This window comes from Equus asinus, chromosome 1 (assembly GCF_041296235.1).
Source record: "Equus asinus isolate D_3611 breed Donkey chromosome 1, EquAss-T2T_v2, whole genome shotgun sequence".
Classification (NCBI taxonomy): Eukaryota; Metazoa; Chordata; class Mammalia; order Perissodactyla; family Equidae; genus Equus; species Equus asinus.
Window position 1 is genome coordinate 138,235,706 of NC_091790.1, and position 21,405 is coordinate 138,257,110.

At 35.4% G+C, this 21,405-nt stretch overlaps 1 protein-coding gene across 25 annotated transcripts in view; it reads left to right on the top strand.

Moving 5' to 3' along the window:
- Positions 1-21,405, top strand: part of PPP1R9A (protein phosphatase 1 regulatory subunit 9A) — a 314,401-nt gene that overhangs the window by 172,764 nt on the left and 120,232 nt on the right. For all 25 annotated transcript variants that reach the window (XR_011503130.1, XR_011503129.1, XM_014853332.3 and 22 more), the window contains exons 4-5: positions 6,490-6,610; positions 20,091-20,195. Coding sequence is in view for 23 of the 25 variants with exons in the window: in XM_014853332.3 (XP_014708818.3) it covers positions 6,490-6,610; positions 20,091-20,195 (226 nt within the window). In the remaining 2 variants the exon portion in view is untranslated. The remainder of the gene's footprint in view (positions 1-6,489; positions 6,611-20,090; positions 20,196-21,405) is intronic.

Below are 21,405 nucleotides of genomic sequence, written 5' to 3' on the forward strand. Positions count from 1 at the left end.
TTGGCAGGGAGGGAAAGAAATGAAGATCAACTTGTTCAAAACAGCAAAGGTGAGGGGAGAAGAGCTGAAAACTAAGTAAATATTAAGCATAAAATTGTTTGGGAGAAAAAGAATACAAGTCATTGCACTAAACGTGACTGGCTAATTGTTCTCATTAAAGGATTCTTTCATTTGAGGTTAAAGAGAACATAAGAATAATGTTTACATTTTTCATTCATTTAAATATGTAAAAACCATCCTTAGCTCATGGCCTATATGAAAACAGCTGGATTTGGCTGTGGGCTATTGTATTGCTTATAATAGCAAAAGATTAGAACAATCAAATATTTGTCAGTGATAGAAAAGCATATATAAATTCTAGCATGTCCGTTCAATAAAATATTTCTCAGCAGTAAAGATGAGGGAGCCACGATTGCATGCAGCAGTATGTATGATTGTTTTTCTTTTTTTATTGTTTTATTGAGGTCATAATGGTTTATAATATTGTGAGATTTCAGGTGTACATTATTTATCAGTATTCTGTGTAGACTGCATTGTGCTCTCCACCAATAGTCTTAATTTTTATCTGTCACCATACATACGTGCCCCTTTACCCCTTTTGTCTACCCTCAACCCCCTTCCCCTCTGGTAACCACTCATCTGTTCTCTTTGTCCATGTGTTTGTTTATCTGCCACATATGAGTGAAATCATGCAGTGTTTGTCTTTCTCTATCTGGCTTATGTCACTTAACATAATACCCTCAAGGTCCATCCATATTGTTGCAAATGGGATGATTTTGTCTTTTTATTTATAGCTGAGTAGTATTCTATTGTATATTTATACCACATCTTCTTTATCCGTTCATCAGTTGATGGACACTTGAGTTGCTTCCAGGTCTTGGCTATTGTGACTAATGCTGCAGTGAACAGAGCGGTGCTTAAGTTTCTTTGAATTATTGATTTCAACTTCTTTGGATAAATACCCAGTAGTGGAATAGCTGGGTCATATGGTATTTTGATTTTTAATTTTTTGAGAAATCTCCGTACTATTTTCCATAGTGGCTATACCAGTTTGCATTCCCACCAGCAGTGTACAAGAGTTCTCTTCTTTGCATCCTTGCCAATATTTATCTCTTGTCTTTTTTTATATCAATTTTTTTTATTGAGTTCATAATAGTTTACATCAATGCGAGATTTCAGTTGTACATTATTTCTTGACTGTCACCACATAAGAGCTCCCCTTCACCCCCTGTGCCCACCCCCCAACCCCCCTTCCCCTGATATCTCTTGTCTTTTTGATGATAGCCATTGTAACAGGTGTGAGGTGATATCTCTTTGTGGTTCTGATTTGCATTTCCCTGATGATTAGTGGTGTTGAAAAACCTTTTCATGTACCTGTTGGCCATTTGTATATTTTCTTTGGAAAAATGTCTATTCAGGTTTCCTCCCCATTTTTTTTTTGTTCTTGTTCTTGAGGAAGATTAGCTCTGAGCTAACATCTGTGCCAGTCTTCCTCCAGTTTATATGTGGGTCATCTCCACAGAATGTCTGATGAGTGGTGTAGGTCTGTGCCTGGGATCCAAACCCGCGAACCCAGGCTGCTGAATTGTAGTGCACTGAACTTAACCACTATGCTAAGGGGCCAGCCCCTTTCTGCCCATTTTTAAATCAAATTTGTTTTTTGCTATTGAGTTGCATGAGTTCTTTATATATTTTGGGTATTAACTACTTATTAGATGCATGATTTGCCAGTGTTTCCTCCCATTTGGTGAGTTGCCTTTTCATTTTGTTGAAGTTTCCTTTGCTGTGCAGAAACTCTTTAGTTTGGTGTAGTCCCATTTGTTTATTTTTACTTTTGTTTGCTTTGCTTTGGTGTCAAATCCAAAAAGTCATCACCAAGACCAGTGTCAAGGAGCTTATCCTCTATGTTTTCTTTTAGGAATTTTATGGTTTCAGGGCTTACATTCAAGTCTTTAACCCATTTTGCATTGATTTTTTGTGTATGGTGTAAGACACTGGTCCAGTTTCATTCTTTTGTGTGGGGCTGTCTGGTTTTCCCAGCACCATTTATTGAAGAGACTTTCCTTTCCCCATTGTATATTGTTGGCTCCTTTGTCATAAATTACTTGACCAAATATACATACATTTATTTCTGGGCTCTCTACTCTTGTCCATTGATCTGTGTATCTGTTTTCATGGCAGTACCATACTGTTTTGATTACTAAAGCTTTGTAGTATAGTTTGAAATCAGGAAGTGTGATGCCTTTGTTCTTCTTTCTTGAGATTGCTTTGGCTATTCAGAGTTTTTTGTAGATCCATACAAATTTTAGGATTGTTTATTCTATTTTTGTGAAAAATGTCATTGGAATTTTGACAGAGATTGCATTGAATTTGTAGATTGTTTTGGATAGTATAGACATTTTAACAATATTAATTCTTTGCATCCAGGAGCTTGGACTGTCTTTCCATTTATTTGTGTCTTCTTCAATTTCATCAATGTCTTAGAGTTTTCAGTGTACAGGTCTTTCACCTCCTTGGTTAAGTTTATTCCTAAGTGTTTTGTTCTTCTTAATGCAATTGTAAATGGGATTGTATTCTTAATATCTCTTTCTCATAGTTCATTGTTAGTGTATAGAAACATAAATATGATACAAACTATACATCATAATACCAACAGAGAATTTTACTTTTAAATTGAGGAAACACTAAGAATATTTCAGTTAAAAAAAGGAGTCAGATTTGGAATGCTCTTAATTATCAGTATAAACAATAGAAAATAGTAGATGAAAAGTAGGCTTTTGCTTATATATATATGAGAAAATTAATTGTTTTTTCCTCTTATGAATATATGTGAATGTGAATATAACACTAATAACCTGGAAATGAAAATAGGAACGATATTTCATTTACAATAGCACCAAAACAATAAAATAACTTATTAAATTAATCACTAAGAAAAACATAGAATTTATGTGTAGAAAATACATCTTTTTGAAAGATAGAAGATCTAAGCAAATAGAAAGATGTACCATATTCTTGGATGAGAAGACTTAGTGTAGGAAAGTCTCTCCTATTCTGTGTCTCTGATACCTATAAATCAATATACAAATTAATGCAGTTCAAATAGAACTGTGATCAGAGTGGAGTTGGGAGAGGGGATTGCATAGTATAATACTAAATTTTATATGCAAAAATACAGACTTAAGGGAAGTATGGAGAAGACTGTGAAAGGATTTAACTTCCCAATATCTGAATATAATGTAAAGCCTCTATACAGTTAGAACAGATTGTGTTCACATAGCAATTGATCAGTGGAACAAAGTAGAAAATCCAGAAAAAGATGTTAGTATGCATGAGAATTTAATATATGACATGTGTGATATTCTAATTCAGAAGAAACAATGTTGTTTTACAAATTGTTCTGGTGCAACAGCGTCTCTTTGCAAGAATCTAAAGTTGGACACCTTCATCTTCATTACATCATATATAAAAAGTAACTACATGAATTAAATAATTAAATATTAAAAATAAATTAATAAAGATGTTTGATGAAAATTTATGACTACATTTGTCATCTAGGCTTGTGGGAGGTGGGGCTTAACTGAAATGGAAAACCACAAGTTATAAAAGAGAAAATGGACCAATTTAATCATCTAAAATTTTAAGTTTTTAGAGGTAATTTTGTCAAACAAAGCCAATAGGTAAGTGATAAGTTTTAGGGGAGGGAAATCTTCATTATAGATGATGTGGAGTTAATATCTATATTATGCTAAGGATCTTTGCAAATGATGAGGAAAAAAGAAAATTTTTCAGTAGAAAAACGGGCAGTTTACTGAAGAGGAAATCTAATAACTCACGCTCATATGATAGAAGCTCAAATCTCACTAGCAAGGACGGAATGCTAAACCAAGATGACCTTCTCTCCTAAGAGAAAAAATAAGCTCTGAGCTCCAGAGTATGGTGATAGCATCTTCCATAATAACACAGCGTCACAGTCTCTTCCAGCTTTTCCTGGCTGCCTTGCCTATTTCGTGCTCTGCTTGTCTCTAGGAGAGTATGAAGATAGAATGGCTGCTGGATTCTTGACAGTGCAGGCACAAAAATCAGTTGCCTTCAAGTGTGTGGCTCTGGACTTCACCCATGCTTGACATTTCTCAGAGAAACCTGTACAGAGATGAGCATCAGTTATCTGGTCTCTGGGTTGATTGTACTCTTCCTTTAGTTGCCTTTCAGTTATCACCATGTCTTTCAGTTAGTCTACACTGGAATTGAGGATGGCTCAAGCTAATAAGAGATTTTCCCACAATCAGGTTTTCAGCTCTGCAAATCTGAGTAATTTACCAGTTAGAGCAATAAGAAGAGCTATGGAAGGAAGAAAGATAATTTTACTAAAGCCTGAGTCCAGGCAGGGAAAATGGATTTAAAAACTAAGACGTCATTTTCATGCAGGATATTTGGAGGAAGAAACTATTTAATGGCGTGATAGCACAGAGTCCACATTTGAGAGGAGCTCTTTGAGTGTATGTACGGAGCATGGGAAAGTTTCACTTACAACTCAAGATTGGCTCGACATGTGATAATTCATAATGAAGAGAAACTCCTGTAAATACAATGAATGTGAACAAGAATTCAACTAATGCTTAGTAGAGACCAGAAATTTCATGCAGGAGAGAAGCCCTATGGCATTATTCAATGTGAAAGAGTCTGCAGTGATCATCTCTTAACACAAGAGCAAACACATTGGGGATAAAAACCTTATATGGGAAGGCTTTGGGTCATCATTCGTCCCTTCATCAACGTAAACAAACTCACACTCTAGAGAAACCCTATGAATATGATGAATGTGGGCAAGAATTGAGCCATACAGCTAGCTGTTATACACATAAGAGAATTCATGTGGGAGAGAAGAAACTTTACACATGTAACCAGTGAGGAAGAGCCATCAGCACAGATCTGCATGTGCACAAGAAAACTCATTCTGGGGAGAAACCCTAAAACTGTAATGAGTATGGGAATATTTTTAGCTAGAGAAAGCCTCTTGATGGACATGAGTGTCTATACCAGAGAAACAGTCAGAATGAAATAAATATGGGAAATCATAAATGTGTACAAACATTCTAAATGTGAGGAATGAAGGAAAGTCTGCAGTGATCCTCATAAATTAGTCAACATTAAAATTCTCACACTGGAGCAATACCTATGTTTAGAATCAATGTGGAAGTACCTTGAGCTGGAGATCACATCAGACAGTTCCTCCAGGGTGAATACCATATCAAGTTTTCTTTAGCACACAACTGAGCAAACAAATCACACTTTTACCAAATGACGTATTTTTAAACATATGTAGAATAAAGATGTAGGATTATGAATTGTACTTAGAAATACTTAAAGCAGAATTTGGTGACAAATAATAATCAATAAGATGAATCCTATACAAAAGATTACTAATTAAAAATGCCTAGTAAGTTAAAGGTTATTGCTAAAAAGTCTTTTAAAAGCATCAGGCATTCTGTTGAGTACATGAGCCAGGTTTCCTTTAATACTCAACCGCTGTTGATTAGCTAGTGTCTGTTTTTTTATGCAGCTAATACACCATGATTACAAAGACTTTGACTCTTTCAGGAGATAATTTTGAATGTTAACCAAAAAATGTGGAGTGCAAAATAGTGTATGTTTTATTTCATTGATGTTAAAATATATACGTTCCTGGATAGGGCAGATGGAAATATGGATAAACACATGATTTGTGAGTAAGTTAAAAAACGTGTTGTCAGTATTGTTCACAGAGCCAATAAAATGGAAACAAAAGTGAATTCCTGTCAGTATAAAAATGGTTGGGTAAGTTATAATAACATCTTCCCATGAACTATGGGATTGTTAGAAGTGGTTTAAGGCTATGTAAGTTGATATCCATGAAGTATCATTGAAATAGAAAAGTAAGCTGCATAGAGAAGTAGGTATAATATGATCTTATCAGTGTAAAGCAAATAGGAAGGAAAAACAAGCCATATATATGTATATTTATGAATATATTGTTGATAGATTTATATGCTTTTATAATAGGACAGAGGAAAGTACCGAAAGACACATACCATCTCATTAACAGGAATGGGGATATGGAACAAATGAAAAAGAAAAGACCACATAAAGGGGAAAATCCAGATATGTTAGGATCACATTTATTTAAAATAATGTATGTATATGTATGCTTTTGTGCTTAAAATATTATATATTTAAAGAGGCTATGTTTTAAGGCAGATTGATTACTCAGATTATTACCTTGGGATTACAATGAACAGCCAACTGCAGTAGTAAAATGAAACTAAACTCATGAACCTTTTGGTGGGGGTCTTATTTGACACCTTGCTCCCCAGCATAGAAAAAAAAAGTCCACCAATGCAAGCATATAATATAGTCCAAAAAGAAAAAAATTAAAATCAGCAAATAGTCACCAGCTAATTGCGAACTAGTGTAAAACTTAGGTTGTTGAATTTTTTTGCTTTTTCATAGATGAGGATGGACTTGGTATAAGTATTATTGGAATGGGTGTTGGAGCAGACGCTGGACTTGAAAAGCTGGGAATATTTGTCAAGACCGTAACAGAAAGTGGTGCTGCCCAACGGGATGGCAGGTAAGCGGACTACTGTTGTTAATAACTAAAATCTTCTAGGAAACTTTTCTTGGAATTTCTTTTAGTAGTAGCTTTCTTTTTTTGATTTTTTAGGACAGAATTTCAGAGTGTGTCCCAGATGTGGAAAATGTTAAAACAGTTGAATTACTTTCTGATATGTAGGCAGAATACCTGCTTTCTTTAATGTATATTAGGTAAATGGGTGGATGGATCTATTATCTATATCTGTCTACCTTTGACTCTATCCATTCATCTATCTGTCTAGTGGGAAGTGGACAGAAACATGGGTGCATATAATTTAAGAATATGTGCTATGGAGATCATCATTTGGTTTTACTTCAGAAATATCAAAACAAATGCTAATTTTTCTGGCACTTCTAAAAATGACAGAGGTAGAAGGGAACATAGGAACTCCAGTTGTGTGATGGTGGTAATTCTGGAGATCAATGTTTCTCAAAATGTGTTGTGTCTAAAAACACATAATGGTAGAGGTAAATATTTCCCATTATTAATTTAGAACCTTTCTTCCAAATGAATTAAAATTTGTTTGTAAAATCTGCATCATTTCTCTGTTTCATGAAAAATTTAAAAGTTATTCTAAGGTGATAGGAAATAATTCTTATTGTTAGTATTAAAAAATACTACCTTATTATGAACTATTCCTGTTAAGTAAATGGCCACAAACCCAACCAAAATACAAATTGATTAAAAAACAAAAAGATAGAAAATTTTGCATTCAGCACTAGCCGGTTCCTGTTGCTCTAAACTCAGACCTATTTGTTTTTCCGTTGCTCATTTTTAAATTTTAAAAGTAGGTTTGTTTTCTGTTAATCTATTTCCTGATTTGCTCTTCTATGTAGTGTCAGTATTTACACCAATATGAGAAATACGCTTTTTCAGTCCCAGCATGCATTTCCTCAGTTCTTTTAAATGAATGTTTACCTAGTGTAGTAATCCTGCTATTGTTATAATAGATGCTTAATAAATGCCTCTGTGAATATATTAAGAAAGGCAATTTGATTTACTGAAATGAGCAGAATCTCTGGGATCGTGTGACCAGGAGTCTTAATCCCATGCCCTCTACTTAGTGGCTGTGGGATATTGAGCAAATTACTTAATTTTCATGTTACCTACATTGCAGGGTTGTTCTAAGTACTAAATAAGCTTATGTAAATAAAAAACCTTCTGTAGTGCTTTTTGTGTATGAAACTGTTCTTGAATGAAGTAGGAATAAACTTGAAATTAAAAAAAAAGTTATTACGGGAAGTCTTATGAAAAACTACAGAAAGTTGTATAAAATATGCACAGGATCATAAAATTTTGGAGGCCAGAGGGACTTCAGAGATCTTTTAATCCATACCTTTCATTTTATGTATGCATGAAAATTGAGGATATATACATATATCTAAAAGTAAGTGATCTTATTGTTAGACCCATGGCAATGTTTGCATCTTTTAAATTATTGTTATTATCACTATTACTGGCATGCTCATTTGGACAATATTTAAATATTTACTATTTAGAAGGTATCAGTATAAAAAAATGACAAAAGGAACAGTTGGTTGCTCCAGTCAATAATAATTTTTTAAAAGTTATGTTGTGTATACTTATTGATATAGAAAAACTTTGTCTTAAGGATTTACAAAACAGTATGATTAGTATGATGCTGTTCTTGTGTGGATATGTTTTCTATGTATTCATTCCCCCAACCTCTCTTTCTGTCTTTCTCCATCTCTTTCTCTCTCTCATAAAATCTATAATTAATACACACCAAAGTGTTGAATGGCTCTAGTCTGTATTCTTTTGGATTTCAGTTAATATGGAATTCTTAATTTTTTATGAAACTCTGTAATGCTTATTTGTTTTAAACTACAACTAAAAATAATAAAGTTATCACCGTGTGACCTCGGAAAAGTTACTCTTCAGACCTCAATTGTGGACAAAATTAAAGTTCTGGATTAGATGTCCATTACACTTTCTTATAGCTGTAAAAGGATACGAGTCTGTGGTATACCTTTCTAGCTTGTTTTAGTTTCTTAATAACTCTTCCTTATTTAAGAAAACGATTTCAGTTTTCTCAGATCTCAGATTTTTCAGTTTTCTGACAATCTCAGATTTGGTCACACTTCCTTCAAGGGATGTTAAATAAACAGAGGTATACAGAAAATTCTTTTTTCCCTCCTCCCCCTTCTTACCTCCACACAAAAAGGCTGTTAATTGCTGTGATTGCTTTTACCCCTTCTGAATGTCTCATAAACTCTCACCATATTTTGAGTACTTTCAAAATGTTGCCATGACTGTTTACCTTCTGAGTCATCCAATATAGTCAAAAAGTTTTGTCTCCCTTATTCTTTGATGTTATGCCCAACATTCTAATTTTCTTTTGTCAAGCTCTGCTTGTCTGTCTGTACCTTTTCATATGATGCCTAAATGTGGGGGGTGCTCGATAAACCTTTGTTGAATGAGTGAATACTTGTGCTTTAATCACTTTCAAAACATTTACTTGGGCCTAACATTTTTCTTTTTCTTCTCTTCTCTTCCCTTCTTTTTTGTTACTCTGCCTCTTACGGGCTAACTTGTAATTTAGCTGAGTGACGTGATAGCCATTTCCACCTTCTGTTTTAGTTCTAAATTTTTAGTAAAATAATATTAAATATGTTAACCACTAGTTTTTGCTGCCATAAATTTTATGATTGTACACGGGACATTTTAACACACTAATTATTTCTCCAGTCTTCTTTAATGAGTCTACAAAGCAAAGTGCCTTTTATAATAACACTGATAGTGGAATAAATTACGTGGATTATAACTGACAAAAGATAGTAACAATGCTATGCTAAAGAGGCAAATTAAAAATGCATTTGGGATTTCCTTTGTTTATGACTCCTGTGTTTGTTTCTCAAGCTTTTGCATATCCTCATTTTAGAATACTGTCCTTTTCAATTTTTTTTGGAAAAGCTATCAAATATGAAATTAAGGTGCTATGTAGTTTATCCTCATTCAACTGTTGGTTTTCAGACGATTTTAATTGTTTTTGACCATCTTTTGGGTAACACTGATATATAAACCAGGTAGAGTCCTATTCTGAAGCTTACCCTGCAGCAGACTCTCCATCCTGCAGGAGCCATCTGTGCCCCTGAGGTACCCTCCAGCCCAGTCAACCCTGAATGGAAACTGCTGTTGTAACTGTGTCTGTCTGTCATTGTTCCTTAGTTGATGGTTTCCTCTCTGTGCACGTGCCCTTGTGTCACTCTTCTAATCAAATATTTTGCTTGTTCACCTCTTAGAGAGTTGGGATATTACTGCTTTGATATGTATTTTCATATACATTTAAAACTTCACTATCTAGTGTTTTGGAGAAGACTCTCTGTTGTCCAGAGTTTGTTAATGTTGCTCCAGCTGGTCTCCCTTTCATTCATCGTTGGTTGCTTTGTTTATATAAGACCTGTGGGGTAGAATTTTTATTTTTGTTTCCCTTTCCCAGATACATCAGGTCAACGAATAACTATCCAATAACATTAAACAAACCCTAGAATGGTCCAACTTATATATTTTTATTAGCCTTACCCCTATTGATTCTGATTTTTAGATTCAGAATTGAGGGATATCTGAAATACCAGGCTGAGGCTGAAGGGCAGTCATATTGCACGCTAGTGTGTATCAGCACATGGAACCGATTGAGGAAATGGCCAGGATGAGATGCCTTTTACAAACTAGCCTGGTACATTCCCATAAAATCTACTCCAGCAGACAATGTTTCCAGGGAAAAACAGGCTATTTCCTCTGCTCATCTGGAACATTTTTAGAAAGTCCAGATTGTCTGTATTCTTTTGTATTCTAGGATTGCCTGATACAGAGAGCTGTCCGTTTAGTTTTTACAACCAGGACTCATCCCTTGTCTTTTCTGTGCTTCTAATTATAAGCCAAGGTTTGAGAGAGATCAGTGTTACTATTCTGTGGGGTTGCATCGAAAAGTTATCCTCTGTCAGGGTAAGAGATTCAAGCAAAGTGAGTACAGACACCAGAAAACTTTTTCCCCACTACAATAACCATTTCTGTGTTAAACACCCTTCTGGCTCATGATCTAGTGGGTTGGAGAGTCAGTCTGTGGCGGCAGTAAAGCTGATCTGCTGTCGTTTTTTAACCAGTGTTACTCCTCTTAACCTCTGTTCAGGCCCCTTCACCTCTCCTCCCGTTGCTACTTGTTTTCACCATTTTTTGAGTTGGTCTTCACCTTAATCACTACACAGTCTGTCTCTATAAAAAGATAAATTAAAATACCACTCAAATAAAATAGCAAACCCCATAGAACTTCCCTCCCTCCTTCTCTTTGTAAAGTTAAAGTTGCTTTTTATGTGCTTTTTTTCCAATTGTGTACCAGATTTTTAAATTTTTTCTTTGGTGAATGTATCATTTTTCAAATGAGAAAAAAGTTTTTAAAATAAATATTCTTTTAATGAAAATAATAATCAAGTAATATTGAGCTCTCTTCATCCCCTTAATGCTGTCTGTATTGAGGCAGGCAGGAAGACTTACGTAGGCTCAGGAACGTGTGTTTAATCATGAGATGCCTCTTTATTACACTGGGCTATGAAAGCAGAGAGCAAATCTGGCCAAATATCCGTTGTCACTGTTCCTGTTGCTTGGAGTACTTTAAAGCTAGTGTGGCCCTCTTCTGTCTTCTCCGTGACCATTTCCAGTGCTCTTCTTTCCTTTGTGGAGATCTGTATTCCATCTAGTATCATTTTTCTTCTCACTGAGAGACTTCCTTTAATATTCTATCACTAGGTCTGCTGGTGATGAATCTTTTCAGCTTTGTATGTCTGAAAAAGTTTTTTGAAGATTCGCCCTGAGCTAGCATCTCTGCCAGTCTCCCTCTATTTTGTATGTGGGTCACCACCACAGCATGGCCACCACTGAGTGGTGTAGGTCCGTGCCCGGGAACTGAACCCAGGCTGCTGAAGCGGAGCATGCCAAACTTAACCACTAGGCCATGGGGCCATCCTCTCACCTTTGTTTTTTAAAATATATTTTCTCAGTGTCTAGAATTCTAAGTCGACACTTTTTTTTCCCCCTTTAGTACTTTTTCCAGAATTTTTTTCTCATTTCAGACACATGGGTGTGCATGAACAGAAGTACATGTACACAGATGAATTAAGAAAATTAGGAAGTGCTATAAGTATTGTTTTATTTTCTGATTATTTGAGTTAATTGGATATGATAAGTATTGTAAAGTTTCTGTTGAAAAACAAAAGCTCAAAATCATGTGTATTGGGGCTGGCCTGGTGGCGCAGCTGTTAAGTTCACACGTTCCACTTCTCGGCAGCCTGGGGTTCACCAGTTCAGATCCCAGGTGCAGACATGGCACCACTTGGCAAAAGCCATACTGTGGTAGGCGTCCCACGTATAAAGTAGAAGAAGATGAGCATGGATGTTAGCTCAGGGCCAGTCTTCCTCAGCAAAAAGAGGAGGATTGGCAGTAGTTAGCTCAGGGCTAATCTTCCTCAAAAAAAAAAAAAAAATCGTGTATTAATTCCCCCTGTCTCTTAGATTTTTTGAGAAAATGTCTTTTTTGACTTTGGGTTATAGATTATAGATCCTTAAGTCCGGAACTTTTAGTCTAGTTATTTCATGGTTATGCACGTATGTGTCTTTAATAAAGAACAAGTGCTTGTAATGGCTCAGTCTAAAGGACAACTTTTTAGACTATTTCCACAGTCACTATAAAATGTTATCATCAATTGTATGTGCTAGATTTAGAGAATATTTTGAAGTTATAAGTGTAATACATATTCATGGTTGAAAGTGTGGAAAATGTAGAAAAATATAAAGAAGAAAATAAAAACCTTCTGTAAATCCACAGTCTAGAGTTGACCACTATTAAAATTCTGGTGAATTTCCTTTCAGAATTTTTTTTTGTGCATATGCCTTTTTTTCACTTAACAAAATTAAGATCAATTGAATGTATAGTTTTGTGGGGTTTTATACTTTTCATTCATCAAGATGATACTTGTTCAGTGCTTACTGTATGTTAGGTGATATGCCATGCTCTTTCTGTTTTGTCTCTTATTTAATCCTGGTAATAGCCCCGATTAAATACGTCATCATTATTTTTTGTTTTACGTATAAAGAAGCTATATTTACGTATAAAGAGGCTCCTCATATAATCACAGCAAGTAAGGGGCAGAGTCTGGCTGTGAACCTAAGATATCTGACTCTAGAGCGTATACTTAAATAATGCATCATGTCATAACACATCATTAAATACTTTTCTACAACAGACTTTAAGGATACATTATGCTGTAGTATTATATATGTGAATATTTACATATTGTTAATACTGGTACATTTTAAGACATTGATCAGAAATCATTGTGAGTATCTGATTATTCCTTTGAACTTACTTTCTTGGACTGAAATTACTGTGTCAAAGTGCATTACATGTTAAAGGCTTTAGAAACACATTGCTGAACTGTCCTTCAGAAAGGCGGTTTGCTTTGTACTCCCCCAGCAGCGTCAAAGAGTAGTCTTCTGCGCCCTCATTTTAAGATTGAATATTGCGTTATAAAACCTTCAATCTCATAAGTGAGATGTTATTTTAATTTCTTTTTAATTTCTTATTTTTGAGCCCCTTAAGATGTTTACTGGACACCTGTATTTTTTTTTTTTGTAAACTATTTTGTTTGCTTTTTCCTGTTAGATTTTTTACCACTGTGTTAGCATCTGTTCTTTTAGTTCTAATCTCCACAAATAAGTGGTCCATCCTGTCTTCATTCTTAACTGCATGGAATTTTTCCTCCTACTCCTCCAATCTGATGACAAAAGTTATCCAGCACAGTAACAGAATTAAAGTGCAACTCTAAACTTAAACCAGTCACATTCTGTATTTAGTTTCTGTCCTTGTTTCCTGTCCAATTCATTGCCTTGAAAATTATTACCTACTTTTTGAGACGTCTGGTAACCTTTTCTTGGACCTAATCTTCAGTTTTTCAGTGTCATAATTACTTATTTCTCATGAGATCCATGCCTCTTTCCTTGGTTTTGTTTTTTGTTGGTTTGTGTGTACATGTGTGTGTGAGAGAGATGTTTTCCAGATTCTCCTTCTATAGACATCCTTTTCCTCCTATTTTTTAATCCTGTATTGTTAAGAATGCTTCTCTCCCAAAGTTAGCTTCTTGAACTCATTTGTATTCAGCCAATGAGCTGGTTTTTTAAATGACTCTATAGAAACTACTCCCAAATTCATCCCCTAGTCCTGGTGCATGTAGAACCTATTCACTTATATCACTTATATAATATATCTTATTTTCATCTCAAATTCAACATAAAAGAAATTGAATTCTTCTTTTCCTTTTTTTCTTTCTTCCTTTCCCTTGATCTAAACAATCTGTTTTTTCTGTTGACCCTATTTTTCATTACTTTAGATACAAAACTTTCTAGTTATCTTTTTATTCTTTCATTTATTTTACCTATATATCTAACTATAGTGTATATTTCTCTCTTTGGAATGTTCCTCAGATTCTCCTTTTGCATTTATTCTCTGTTCTGTGCTGCATCTCTGGGCCAGGTCTGTCTCTTATTCCTTAGTTTCTCTGGGGCTTCTTTCAGCTGATCTTTCCTCATTTACCCTTACCCTGGTCCCAAGATTATTCTTCAACAACCATCACTTTGTTTGTTTAACCCTTCTGAACAACGGTATACAGTTGCTCTCCATTTTATGCTAATCATAATCAGAGGTCTTGTTGGCACTGAATACCAATATTATTTCTTAAATGCATATTTAATTCTCTACTTTATTCAGGAAGATCACATTATTGTCTGTCTAGTTTCCTTCCCCAGCCTCCTTGCACATCTGAGTCAAAATAGTAATTACTGTGCTAACCCTTTTACATACATTTTTGCTAATCTTTACGCCAGCATATATGGTAGTGTAATAGATCTTCTCTATCTAAATTAAGGATTAATTCTTACAGAAATTCATAGTTGAAGAAACTTAAGGTTTTATAGAAAATGGGATTAGGAAAACTGTGGTCTGAGGTAAATGAATGAAAGCATATAAATAAACATTTGCTGAAATAAAACAATCAAAATGCATTGTAAACAAAGAGATTATCAATTACACATTTTAAAATTTTGCTGTAGGGGCCGGCCCGGTGGCGCAGCGGGTAAGTTTGCATGTTCTGCTTCTTGGTGGCCCGGGGTTCGCTGGTTTGGATCCCAGATGGGGACATGGCACTGCTTGGCAAAAGCCATGCTGTGTTAGGTGTCCCACGTATAAAGTAGAGGAAGATGGACATGGATATTAACTCAGGGCCATTCTACCTCAGCAAAAAGAGCAGGATTGGCATCAGTTAGCTCAGAGCTCATCTTCCTCCAAAAAAAAAAAATTTGCTGTGATCGGTATAGTACTGTTAATTTACATTTAATAGTTTGCATGCTGCATATTTTTTTCTTTCTTTCTTTTTCTTTTTTTTTTTTTTGCTGAGAAAGAATCACCTGAGCTAACATCTGTTGCCAGACTTCCTCTTTTTTTCTTTTGAGGAAGATTAGCCCTGAGCTAACATCTGTGCCAATCTTCCTCTATTTTGTGTGTGGGTCACCAGCACAGCGTGGCTCATGAATAGTGTAGGTCCATGCCTGGGATCCAAACCTGTGAACCCAGGTCACCAAGAAGAGTGTGCTGAACTTAACCGCTATGCCATGGGGCTGGCCCCACATGCTCAATACATTTTTATTTTATTTTTTTGAGGAAGATTAGCCCTGAGCTAACTACTGCCAGTCCTCCTCTTTTTTGTTGAGGAAGCCTGGCCCTGAGCTAACATCCATGCCCATCTTCCTCTACTTTACATGTGGGACGCCTGCCACAGCATGGCGTGCCAAGCGGTGCCATGTCTGGCACCTGGGATCTGAACTGGCGAACCCCGGGCCACTGAGAAGCAGAACATGGGAACTTAACGGCTGTGCCACCAGGCCGGCCCCCACATACTTTTAAATAGGATATCACTTTCTAGTCCCTATCCACTATCAGGAAAATGCTTGGAAATTTATTTTACTTTGCTGGTGGTGATATACATTTTTAAGTAGCATTTTCCCCCCCTAATCCATCATCCTTCTGCCAAGTATTCATTGCTTTTCCAGTTTTGTAGGTTTGGAGTTGTTTACCACCAAGATCTGGAACCCTGTGGCTCAAGTCATCAGTCTTCCCTGTTCATTTTTAACTTTCGCTGTGCTTTCCGGATGGGAGAAGAGTAGGTCTGGATATGCTTTACTTCCGATTTCTTTGTCTCTCTCCAGGGCTACTTTGCAGAAACTTTCACTCCTGGTCTGCCATTTACTTTCTAGCTCTTTTTTGCTGTCTTCTGGTAATTCCTTTTCTGTTTCTCTATATTACACAAATTTGACAATATTCAAAAAACAACAGATGTGGCAACATCATTGGGGACTTTTAGTAGATTATCAGTGAGTGAAAGTTTGGGATTGAAATTTAGGTCTGAGCAACTCTGAGACTCAGGTTCTTTTCTTAGTACCACGTTTGTTTCCTCCCCAGTAAATGCGTGCCTTCACTCTACCCAGAGTCATATTTTTCTCAACATTTTGTTACCTTCTACTTCAAGGCTAAATTTAGTGTCCATTTCCTCACTGAAATCATTTAACTGTCACGAGTTGAACCCAGCTGAACTCTTGACCTGTGTACTCTTGAATGTACTAGTCTGTAGCACATGCACTTATGTTTCATAGTTTGTCGTCACCTTATGTGTATTGAGTGTGTATCCCCAGATCCATTGATTTAACATTAAGAGTGGGGACCACAGTTATATTTCTGGTACCTTCTATAGCATCAAGTTGGTACTAGACTTTTGATAAGCACTCAGACGCCCATTTATGGATGGACTAATCACAATCTAGGATTCAGTCTTTTTTGGCAAGTTTCCTTTGACTTTAGTTTTTAATGTTTGTTTTGTTAGTTTTCCTAAAGGTAGTTTCCAGTAATCCCTAGTCTTCGTGAAAGTCACATCACCATTTGCCTTTGTTTGTTTTGATAGCGTTATACATTATAGCTGGTGATTTTCTTTGCTTATTTGGAAAAACACCATGACTTCATTGTAAATCTGTATGTTGTCAATTTTTTCTTTGCTCTGGTTCCACTTGACCCTTGCCTCAAAGAGTCAATAGCCCTCTTCTCTTAACATCAGACTGTTTTGTTCATGTCTTTCTTAACATACTTACTGTAATATTTTGTGTAGCTCAGCACATTCCCATGTCTCCAATCCCTGAAACATATGCATACCTCTATATTTGCATAAATTTGTGTGCATGTGTGTGTGTGTATATGATATTCTCAAACTGGAACCATACCTCATCCAAACTTGTATCCTGGTAACTCTCACTGTTCTCGGAATACAGTCAGGATTGACTCACTCTTGCTAAGTTACTGACTGAATGAATCAGTCCAATCAATGAAGCAACCATATTATTTTCTCTACTTATATTTTCCAGCACTTTTACTATCTTTCTTCTGATTAGAGTACTTAGAAGTGTCCCTTTAAATGTATTTGTCTCATCGCATTTTATCTAAATTATTCTGTACAAGGGTGTGTGTTTTCAGAAATTTCTTTGACCTTGTTGTTTCTTTTTTTATTCTTGTCCATTAAGGCAGTCATCACCATAATTTTCTTTCATCTCTGATCACTCTATGTATTCACAATGTAAAAACCTGTATTTTGCTTTTTACTTCTATTTCTTCGCTAGTACGTATTAGCTTCTTTTAAAAAAACAAACAACTCTTTTAAAAGTCTTCTGTCCTTATTTTCTCTTATTTGTTCTTAAACTTTTGCCTTTTCTTAAAAATGTCTGCCTTTTCAAATGCTCTTACCTGATTAAAGTCGCCTTATTATCCTTTCACTTTGTCAAAGTATGAAAGTGACTCTCTTTCCTTTTGAGAGTTTGAGCTTTTCAGCTTTACTTCTTTTTTTTCTGGAAGGCCAACTGTGCTCATCATTCAAATTCCATATTTCAACTTTAATTTGGCCTTTCAAAATACAAAGTATATTTTAAATTAAATATTTGAAAGATAAAGCATTTCCTTCATAGCTATTGGTAAATTTTGCACTTGAACTGCCATGAAAGTTGTTTGGGTAGTTGCCATATATGTGCCACCACAGCCGTTGGTCACTGAAAACCACTGATGAGCTGCTGCTATCATATTGAGCACGTATTACTTCCATAGCATTCTGTTTTATGTGAAGATTAACAGCCTCTTTCTACTTTTCCTCTAGGTCTAAGTGGTATGGTCTTTGATAGCACTGTGGTGGCAACATTAAAGACTTGGAGGAAAAAAACAATGAAGTCCTTTAGCCAACTCCAGACTCAGCTAGCTTAAACACACTGCCAGATTAACCTCCTCCTCCAAACACTTGGCCACGGGCCTGGCCCCAGAGAATGTTTTTATAATCTTGAGGTAGAAAGGGATTTCTTAAGCAAAACATGAAAATTTCCTAATATAAAGCTAAAATTACAAGTGTGGTTATATTTTTAAAAACTGTTTTCCTCATAGCCACCATTTCCCAAAGAAACGTTCAAAGACAGGCTAAAGGTTGGGCCCAAGGTATTTGCAAATTATTTAATTGAGAAAGTGTTAGTATACGGAATATATAGAGACATCTTATATAAATCAATTAAAAAAAGACACTCAACCCAGCTACGTCAACAAAAATGGGTAAAATAAACGATCTAACAGTTTGCAGAAATCGACAGAGGACTCATAAACATATGAAAAAACATTCAACCACACTAGTAATCGGAGAAATGCAGTTAAAATCACAGTGTGATATCTTTTTACACTTATAAGATCAGCAGTATTTAAAGTGTCTGAATCCAAATATTGGTGAAGGTATGCAGAATCAGAAACTTTCATACAGTGCTGTTGAGATTATGCGTTGGTATAAGCATCTTGAACTGAAATTTGTCAGTTTGTTAAAGTTGAAAATGCCTATGTTCTTTGACTTGGGAATTCTGTTTCTCGGTATGTATGCTGGAGAAACTCACACATATCCTTAAGGAGGTATGTGTGAAATTGATTATTACGGCAGTATTCATAATAGCTAAACTTGAAAATAGTACAGTTGTCTATCTACAAAATACTGGATGACTATATTTTGGTATAGTCATGAAAGATGATACTACATGGTTGTTAATATGAACTAGCTAGGATCGTGTTCATAACCATGGATAAATTTCAAAAATAACGTTGAGTGAAGCAAACTAAATTGTAGAAAGAGAGGTATACTTCATAATGTTTGAAAACTGCACATGTACGCGTATTGTGCCTATTTGTGCATATGTATGGTTTGTGTTTCAAAACATCAGTGGAAAAGCTAAACATCAAAATTAGTATGATGGTTACCTCTATGGGAGCAATGGAGGGAATAGAATTAGAGACAAATAATAAAGGGGCCTCAGCTTCTCTGTAATACATGTTTTTAAAAAAATATGACTCAAGGGGCTGGCCCCGTGGCCGAGTGGTTAAGTTCGCGCGCTCCGCTGCAGGCGGCCCAGTGTTTCGTCGGTTCGAATCCTGGGCGCGGACATGGCACTGCTCGTCAGACCACGCTGAGGCAGCGTCCCACATGCCACAACTAGAGGAACCCACAACGAAGAATACACAACTATGTACGGGGGGCTTTGGGGAGAAAAAGGAAAAAATAAAATCTTTAAAAAAAAAAAAAAATGTGACTCAAATATTGTATAGGGCTGCGATTTGATGAAGTTGGATGTGGGTACATGAGTGTTTATTATGTTATTCTCTCTGCATTTCTCCATGTTTGAAATACTTCATTTTGAGGAATAAGTAAATGGTACATATAAAAGATGTGTATAAATTTAAAGCATTATACACTAAACAACAGTAATACTGTACATTGCTCTTAAACATAAGTATGTATTCTCACACACACCTGTATGTATGTGTGTGTGCGTATTTATGCATTTATATACACATGTGTGTGTATATATACACACATACACTTATGAGCGTTACGTGTTTCAAGTGTACAACTTGAATAGGAAGGAGTCCCTGCAATTCCTGGTGATTTTTTTTTCCTTGGGGAGGAGAGGTGGAATGCATGACTAGGTATGAGGCCCAAAGGGTGTTTCAGTTGGATCTGTTATGTTTTACGTAATTTATTAAGGACAAAAAATGATATAAATATGTCATACATTAGCAGTTATCAATTCTTTGTGCTAGGAATATGGATATTGGGTAAACTGAATCTCTCCATTTAGTATTGCTTGTTTTTATTCTTCAAAACGATCTTTTAAAAACATTAAGCCTTTTACTAAGATCTGGAGCTTTTATTGAAAAGGCAAATTTTGGATCAATAGAGTATCTTAAAAATCAAGTATTTTCTCAACTCATTTATTGGAAATGGTAATGTATTGTCAGAAAAATTAATTGTGGGTAATTTTTTCCCCCTTCCCCAAGAATACAAGTCAATGACCAGATTGTGGAAGTGGATGGAATCAGCTTGGTGGGTGTCACACAGAATTTTGCTGCAACAGTTCTCAGAAACACCAAGGGCAATGTCAGGTAAATATGTGGCTCCAGATGTGTACAATTTGGTTACTTGATATTTTGTTGAATTTTAGGTTTCTATAATTGTATCTATAAATATATGTAATTACAATAAGAATTTCATTTAAATACTGAACAATTGCCTTTAGCTTTTAATTTTTCCTTCTTTTTTGAAATTAGTTCATGTAAATGCAATTTAAAACTAAAAATTCTAGTATTCTAGAAAGACGTGAAGATAGGAAGTGTGCAGTGTCAATCTGTATGGTTTACAACATGGTTTACTGAGCTGTTAGTGTGCCTTATTGCTAATATAGTAAGAATTCCTAGGAAGATAGAATTTCTAGTTGTATCATCAATAAATATGAATTTAGGTACCAAGTCCTTTTAATAAAACCAGTTATTGAAATTGAAAATTGAAATTGAAATGATTATACATGTATGTATACATAAATCCAACAATACATGTTATTTAGACAAGCAGGCTGACTGACTTAAGATTAATAAATACATTTAAAATATCACTTTATTGTTTTAAAGATCAGGCTAATCTTTGGTAAACTATAACTTTTCAAACTTAATAGGACAGAGGGTACATTCTTTTGGACCATGAAATTTATATCCACTCCTGGAGTTTTGGAAATTGTAGCTTGGAAAACAAATAAGGAAGTAGTCCTGAGCCAACTAAGGTCAAGGTTTGAAATCGTTTTATTTGGTCAGAGGGTCCTTATTTTCTAATACAGTATTGCTTATGTCTTATTCTTTTCCATAAATCCTATGAAGGGGAACATAAGGGGACATTGTTTGGTATGTTTAATTATGGAAGTGTTTTAGTGTTATCATCGAAATAAAACTGCCAAATATTGTGAACATATTGATGAGTTAATATTGCTATAAAGAGGGTAACATTAGGATTTTATTGCAGCATATTTTGTGTTGTACAAGCATGAGTTTAAGTTTTAGAATTTAGACTTTTTCAGTTGGAAAGCGTCCTTTAATGCTGAAGGGAATGTTTAAGGAATACAACCACATTACTTTTATGGGTGCTATGCTGATGCTGCAAGAATACCCGTAGTTCTGAGACAAGCATGTAAAGTAATTGGAAAGGATACAGGAAAAACTGTCTGATGCTCTATCAGAGCTGCATGGACAGACCCCTAGAAAATGTGATTGTCTTTCTGCAGATTGCTGTCTGCTGTTCTTGAGACAGCACTTTCCTGTGACAGTA